The sequence below is a fragment of the Pteropus vampyrus genome, unplaced genomic scaffold (genome assembly GCF_000151845.1).
Source record: "Pteropus vampyrus isolate Shadow unplaced genomic scaffold, Pvam_2.0 Scaffold823, whole genome shotgun sequence".
Taxonomy (NCBI): domain Eukaryota; kingdom Metazoa; phylum Chordata; class Mammalia; order Chiroptera; family Pteropodidae; genus Pteropus; species Pteropus vampyrus.
This window is the reverse complement of record NW_011889604.1, coordinates 4,533-12,422: the sequence shown is the minus strand read 5'-3', so window position 1 is coordinate 12,422 and position 7,890 is coordinate 4,533. Positions and strand designations below refer to the sequence as shown.

Sequence of the window (7,890 nt, the reverse complement as noted above, 5' to 3'; positions counted from 1 at the left end):
CTAATGCCACACGCCAGCCCGGGTCGGGGAGCAGTTAGAGTTCCCCACAGGTCAGCCCATTGCATTTCCGCTGGCCTTGCATGTGCTAATGGTTCCCTGGCCAAAGCCAGTCTCACGGTCAAGTCCCGACTCAACGTGCGGGGAGCCAGCCCCCGGCGCTGGCACAGCACAGAGCGGTGTGTGAGGACAGCCCCTTTTCCAGCCACCTTTCTGGGAAGAGACTGGGACTTTAATTTGTCTGCATCTTTTAACGATTCCACAGGGAAATGATATTGACCAAAATATCACTAAATATAAATCTTTAAAGATTTTTCACTCCTGAGGATTGCCGGAAAGGGAGAATTATGAGCAAAGGAGAAAGGCTCGTTCTCGTCATTCAGTGTCTGAACTTGGTCTTCAGCCCAGATGGGAGCGTACGAGGGAGCATGGTCCCAGGAGGGATGCCAGGCCACAGAGGCAGCCAAGGTCACGGAAAAGGTCAGGAAGTAATGCACCAGTCCAATAAAATATGCCCTGAGTGCCGACATAAATTGTTCCTTGTCACAGATAAATGACCGGATGGAGACAAAGGCCCTAGACAGGTGCCCGGGTCCTGTGCTGTGCCCGAGGGACCTGGCTCTCCTGAGTTCTGTGTCCTGCCGAGCTCTGGGCTGCGGACGTGGAGACGGCCGGTCCTCAGGCATGCTGTCGATCAGGCAGGAACTGGAAGAGCCGGGGGTGAAGGGGATCGGGGTGCCCACCGCCTACAGGAGCATGGGTTTCGTTCAAGATTTACATCAGAGCTGAGAAAAAATTGATCGTTTACAGTAACAATGGTTTCCCTAGGACTTAGGGAATGATCAGGTTCAATTAATCGGAGACACAGTGTTTGTTTGAGTTGGCCGCAGCTTTGGGCCTCTTTTGCCAAATTAATTTCATGTAAATTTCAAAGTAACGATTGGTGGTTCATTCCCTTGTTCACGAGTCGGCCGATGGTGACATTTAGTGTTCGGGAGATGACACGGCTACTGTCCACTTGGGGACTCTGTTTATACTTGGCGACAAGGTCACAATCACCTAGAGGCAGAGAAGGTGCCTGCAGAGGTCCCCGCTGTGGGTTGTCACGTACCCACTCCTAAGCATTCACGTGTATCACAGACGTGTTCTTGTGTCGGGAGGCGGTAAAAGATGGTTACATGGAGTGGTTTTCCTGTCCCCAATATACACGGGGCTTTTCAGAGTATAATTTCCAGAGGGACAAGCGACAGTCAGAAATCAGCAGTCGCTGTTGACCTTTATCAATCATCGGGAGTTTTGGAAAATCCTACAGGTGAGGGGACATTCACGTGCTCGCTCGCTGTCCCTGACTCTTCATGGCACACAGCTAAGTGCCTCCTAAACCCTCAGTGACACTGCGGGCATCAGCGTAACACACGCCACCCTACAGCTTAGGGGAAGAGGCAGACGTGATCGCTGTGCACGAAGCATCCGTGAAGGACGCAGCGAAGGGAGGACACGCTCCTTCCGGGGCCGGGAAGGGCGGCAGAGGAAGTGGTACCGAGGTGTCTGACGGGCTGTGTCCACCTGTCCAGGCAGAAGGGGTGAGGTCCAGAGAGAGGAAAGATTTCACACACTGTTTCTTTAAGCAGCTGACAATGTGCATCAGGTACTAAAAATGCTCAGAATCTGTGACCGAGGGGAGCAGCAGCAGCAGCTTACCCAAAGGAAGGACCCACACTGTGGGCCGCGTCAGGTACGCGGGGACTGGGGAGGAGCTGGACTCAGAGGCACAGGCCGGACTCAAGTCACGCCCATGGTAGGACACGGAAATGCCCAGGGAAACTGGAAAATGCGGGAAAACCATTCGGTGTTTGTCTTTCGGCGTCTGGCTCACGTCACTCAGTGTTGTGTCGTCCGGGTTTATTCATGGCGTCACAAAGGTCAGGATTTCCTCTTATTTGAAGGCCGAGTGACAGTCCACTGTGTGTCCACACCACGTTTTCGTGACCTGGTCACCCATCCACGGACACCTGGGTTGTCTCCATGTCCCGGCTGTTGTGAATGACGCTGCCGTGGACACGGGGGCAGCCGTCTCTTCAACGCAGTGACTTCACGTCCTTTGGCTGGGTCCTACGGCCACTCTCGTTTTCACTGTTTGAGGAACCGCCGTGTTCCCACAGCGGCTGCTCCGGTTCCCACCCCCGTGTCCCTGCGTCCCCGCGTCCCCGCCGGCACTGGTTCACTCCCGTCTGTTCGCAGAGGCCGTCTGGCTGTGGTTTTGCTTTGCTTTTCTCTGCGACGAGTGGTGATGATGGGCGCTGGGCGCTGGGCGCTGGGTGGCACGGGGTGAATTCCATCGACTTAAGAGCACTGGGATGCGATGAGCCAGGAGCCATCTGCCCGGCCCCGGGGACTCCCGCCCAGGGCGCGTGCCAGGGGGCTGAAGGGATCAAAGCTGTGGGAAGCACCCCGCTTGTGCACGGCCCCGCCTCGGAGCCAACCCGCGCTCCGTAAAACGCGGCCGTGGTCACTGTGCCAGCCGAGAAGCCTGCGGCGGATGTCGGTGGAAAGTCACAGGGGTCCTCTGTCTCATGGACCGAGGTCATATCCCTGGGACGAGCTGAGACAGCATCCGCGTCACTGGGAACCCGTTGCCATGGCAAACTCTCCAGCCTCATCCCCATGAGTCGGGCACTCCGGGGTGGGACCAGCAACTGTGTCTGCAGAGCCTGCCAGGTGACCTGTGAGAAGCTGGTCTAGCAGGAGGGCAGGCTAACCGGACGTAGGTTGTTTTTCCAACAGCTTGCTTCATTGAGGGCTCTTTCCTAAAAGTGCCATGAAGAATAAGATCAGTTCTCTGAGAGTCACGGTTAATTATGTTTTTGTCCTATGATCACTTAGAATTAATTAAATCAAATGATCGCAGAGCTGGCCTGTGTGTAAGGCCCCCCAGTGGGATCATTTGTTAATGAAAATCACAGTACCGTCACTCAGAGTTTCCAAATAACATCGGTTATAGCTCAGAAACTGTAACGTGAGCGTACGCCAGATCGGTGACGAGATCATTCTTCCACTGTCCCGCATAGAGGAGAATGAGTAAAACACACACTGTAAAGCTAACGACCCGCTTTACCTAACTGAACGCATGATGTGTGTACGCACGTGCATAATGCAGACCATTCCTGCGTTCCAGGTCCAAACTGCTTCGCGGAGACCGCTGTCATCCCAGCCGGGCGGGAGGTGAAGACGGACGAGTGCACCATCTGCCACTGCACGTACGAGGAAGGCACGTGGCACGTCGAGCGCCAGGCCGTGTGCACGAGGCATGAGTGCCGGCAGATGTAGGACGGGGCCGCGGACGCTCCGGCTCCTTCCAGACTCTGACTGCGGTGGACGTTCCGGATGACTCCGGAAAACGCCCGCTGCAAGGAGGAGACTTGATGAGGAACCGTGGGCAATGGCTGGCACGCTGCTCTCCTTGCTCACAATTCCTGCAAGAGAAGGAAGTGGACATGTTTCGAAACATCAACGAGAACTTTGGGCATAAAATCTCTCTAAATAAATGTGCTATTTTCACAGTAAATACACTAATGTGCACTGTTATATATTAAATGTATTTCTATAACCCCTGTCAGAGAGCGTATATAAATGTTTTCTATAGCTACAGATTAAAGCCCTGTGTTGTCAACCGTCCCGCCTGTGGACCTGCGTCTGTTTCAGTGCCGGTCTCGTCACCCGGGCTTGTCTGTCTGTCACGAGGACTTGTCTGCAGGCTCATTCCCCTGTGCATCTCGGATCGGTGTATCCACTCACGGATCAGAGATAATGGGGCCGATGGCTCCTGAAATCCTGCCCCAATTCTGTCTCATTAAAGATCCCCCGAGCGTCTGTCCTTAGCGGATCCAGTCCAATTTGCATAAATGTCCCGCCCCCCCTCTCGAGAGCTCAGTGCTCACGTGCCGTGTAGCCCCCTGGGGACGCGGGTCTAACTTAAGTACCATGCGCCTTTCCCGTCCCGCCAAGCTCACCCGCTGCGGGGCCGTGTACATGTCTCGCTTGCGTTACTTTCTCTTCTCGACATGACTTTAAAGGGTCCCCTGATCTGAGGAACGGGTAGGCTGGACAAGTCGTGTGGTCACCCCGTCAAGCCGAGGTGAGCAGTAAAACGGGACCGCCCAGACTCTGGAGGAGGGAAGGAAAACCGAACCCCAAGTCCAGTCTGTGCCTGCAGGCCGGACGGGGCGCGGCTCTGCACTCGAGGGACCCGTGTTCCTCATCGGAGTGACCGTCCATCACCTCTGTCGCCGGCACCGTCCCATCCTGCATGGTGACCCTCAGGAGCAGACAGGCGGTGCTTTGCCTGGCGTGTTAAAGCAGACACGGCGAAGGCCACCTGCGTGCCACACCTGTCCTGTGGGGGTAACTCCAGGCCGAGCCACTGCTCTCTGCTCAGACACAGAGGCGCGAAGCCCCCGCAGACCCCGCCAGTCTGAGCGGTGCGTGTCAGCGGACACCTCTGTCCTCACCCGTCATGGTGGCACGTGGCACGTGGCGAAGGCAGAGCCTTAGGAGGCGTGGAGGGAAAAGCAGGATGAGAGTCGCTATTCGAAGCCTTTGAACTAAAACTACAGTTATTTATTCCCGAATTTTGAATGGACACCTATGAAGTCCACGCTCTTACCCCAGAAGGGGAGTGGAGCACAGCTCTTGCCTTCATGAGCTCCTGGCGCTGACGTGACACACGTAAGAAACGCTGGTGCCTTGCGGTGGGCGCGCAGCGAGAGGTGGCAGGGACGGCAGACAGGCTCTGGGGACGGCGGAGACCACAGAGCCCACTTGACGCATGACACGGCCACTAGCAGTCGGTCACGGCCCGGGCCTGACGTGGTCGCCGCGGGGAAGGAGGGTCGCTGTGGGCGTCGGCACACGGGGGCCACCAGCGACCGACTCGCCCGAAGTCTCCAGGTGCTTGTATTCAATCTTCACCTTCTTTCTCAGCAGCACCACGGGCCAAAGGCGCTCTGGGCACGTGGACTTTCAGGAAAACGCTCAGGGAAAGTACGAGCTGGCTGCGCTCCGCTGTGGTCAGCTCTCCGGCGACTGACTTTGGTGTTAAAGGCACCAGCCATCTCTCCATTAGCTAAAGGTTCACATCTTTAAGACGAGGTTATATAAAGTTTTGGTTTTGCCAAAGCGTGGCCCCAGCCCCACGGGGATGTGGGTCAGTAGCATCTCTAAGAGCGTTCGGGCCGCCTCTTCCCTCCCCGCCGGGTGGGCTGCGATCAGCGGGACTCTGGGCGAGGCCTGGGCGTCCCGCCACCCTTGGTGACGAGATCCTGCTAGGACGAGCCTGAGCTCCGGGAGGACAGTGGTGCTGTGCACACGCCGAGGACCTCGGGGCACCTGGCGTTCCGCTGCACGCGGAGCGGACACGCCGTCATCTTGGGAAGCTGTCGTTGGTGTCTTAGGCTCTCGGTCCGCCCTGAGTCTGGCCTGTCACGTCCGGCCGGCTGCACGGAGGACGTGCGACTCTCCGTCTCTCTTCTCTCACGGAACATCTGCTGGCAGGGAAGGCATCCTGCTCCGCATGGCGACACCGGAGCAACGTCACTAGGAAAAGCGGAAAGTGGGGGTCCTGAGTTCTCTCATCCAAATATGACCGTGTAGACCAAGTGCTGGAAAGGGAGCGGCGGGCGAGCCATCGTTCCTCAAGGTCGAGTGGGCCTGGTCACTGTCGCGAAATGATTTACCCAGCTTGAGAAAACGAAGTCGTGCCTACGAACGTATTGCATAAATTTATTTCAGATTATTCGGCCTCCATGTATATCTGGAAATCTGAACTACTTATGTGACGGAGTGACTCTGGAAATGACCTAATCTGTAGTTTCGGATTTTCGAGCCAGATTCCTTCAGCCAGGAAGCCGTTAGCGCGCATCGGCAGCACCACACGTGATTTAAAACACGATGCTGCTCTCTCCTGATAAGCAGGAGCTCGCGGTTCAATGACCAAGTCCACATCTCACGGAACGCGCCGAGTGTCTTGCCAGGCTGGTTACAGCCTGCAGGACGCTCTGCACACACTTCATTTCATCCTCAGAAGCTTCAGTTCAATTCAGTGTAAAGTAATCATAAAGCAACTGCCCATGTTACATAATGTTAAATCTATACTTTTTCAGAACAGAACTGTCCTCAACCCAGCCATGGGGAGGTGGCTGGAGGGTGGGCAGGCCTCCCCGGTCACCAGCTGGCGGACCGGTGGCCAGGCCGGTCCAGCGTTCCCACCTTCCCTCGCTGTCTCCACGAGAGACTGTCCTATTTGAAAACAGGCCTCGTTGCAAGGAAGCATTTCCCATCTATCTTCCCGTGGGTGGTAGATTAATCATGGCAGGTCAGTGCAGCAATGATACAGAGCTTCCGAAGAACAATACTCATTTGTGAATCAAAACGTGCCCTCTATTTAAGCCGCAAAACTAAATGTTTTTAAAAGAAACACGGTGGGCGCTTTTCTGTATGATAAACAGCGTGCCTACACTTAATGGGGTGAGTGATGTTATGCAGGAATCGGGGGCCAATACAAAGGTGGTGACTGATTTGGAAATGGGACCAAAAAGGAACGGGTGAAATTTAGAGCAATGTAAATTTTAAAAGGTGTGTTGACACCCTTCAAAATACTGAGAAATGTGACTTAAAGACTCAAAAATGTAATAGAAAATGAACCCCTTTCTTAAAGGGGAAAAAAAGAAAACAATAAAACAAAAGTAGTCTTTGGCTGAGATAATTTTCCCTCGGTTCCTCAGGATTGTCTCGATTTCTCAGCCAGAAGCTTGCTTTCTACACCCATCTACGCAGGTGGTTGAACAGTCACCCTCGGAATTCACGGGGATCTGCAGTGTAGACGAAGGCGGGATCTGATTAAAACAGCAAACAAGACAAAAGCGGCACCGCTGGCCAGACACCCCTTCTGAGACGGACACCGGAGCGAGCCGGGCACAGCCGTGAGCACGCCTGGCCCTTGCGACGTGTCTGCATCGACACAGCAACGCACATCTGTAACTGTCTGTTTGCAGCCGTCATTCTAAGCATGCGTACGTACACGCGTGCATTGTGTTATGTAACACGTGATTTGAATTGATTTTTAAAAGAACTTTAAATGTCGATTCTATAGACCTAGCATTTGAAAAAACCATTTTAAATGATATAATTTACAAATACACAAATGTGTGATGCTTTACAAGGTACCAGACGAATATGAAATTATAGCTTCTGTTACCATTTTTAGCAGACTGTGGTAGGGAAAATATACTAAAAGACTGCATTTATTTTATTTACGATCGTAGACAGTTTTCTTTAGACTGAGAATATATTTTTATAAGTTCTCTCATGCAGGTGAGTCTGCCAGTGTCTCAGACAACATCCATTACCTACCAGGAGTAAGCAACGCGAGTCTCCAGCTGCCATTTTCCTGCTCACCTGACAGATGAGAACACGGTGCTGGTGTGGCAGGTACTTGGGGCGCTCCAGGTGGGAATGGAAGCGAGGGGGCTGATCCGGAGGGAAAGCTGCGGCGGGTTCAGGAGGCGCTGGACCGCGCTGGCTGGAGGGCGGGCCTGGGCTCCCAGCACTGGCCTGGGCCTCGCCCCGTCCACGGAGTCACAGCCCCCGGAGAAGGGCTGGAGCATCCGGTCAGCCCTGACCTCGTCGTGTCCCGGGCAGGTGTGCGCAGTCTCGGCCGCACGCACTTCAGCGGTAACGACTGTGGCCGTGGGCGGTCTGGTTCTGGCCCCGGTCCTACCCATGGGTCCTACCTGCGTACCGGATGTCACTCAGGTACCCACCTGCCACCGAGCTCCGCCCCAGGCTCCCTCAGTAACACTGGGGGACGATTAAATTGGCGCATGTCTGGAAAACACA

General features: G+C 54.7%; 1 protein-coding gene across 1 annotated transcript in view; it reads left to right on the top strand.

Moving 5' to 3' along the window:
• VWC2 (von Willebrand factor C domain containing 2) overlaps positions 1–3,324 on the top strand; it is a 60,648-nt gene extending 57,324 nt beyond the window's left edge. Inside the window, exon 7 of the mRNA XM_011385907.1 lies at positions 3,173–3,324. Within this exon, the coding sequence (XP_011384209.1) occupies positions 3,173–3,324 (152 nt within the window). The remainder of the gene's footprint in view (positions 1–3,172) is intronic.
• Positions 3,325–7,890: the final 4,566 nt, after the last annotated feature.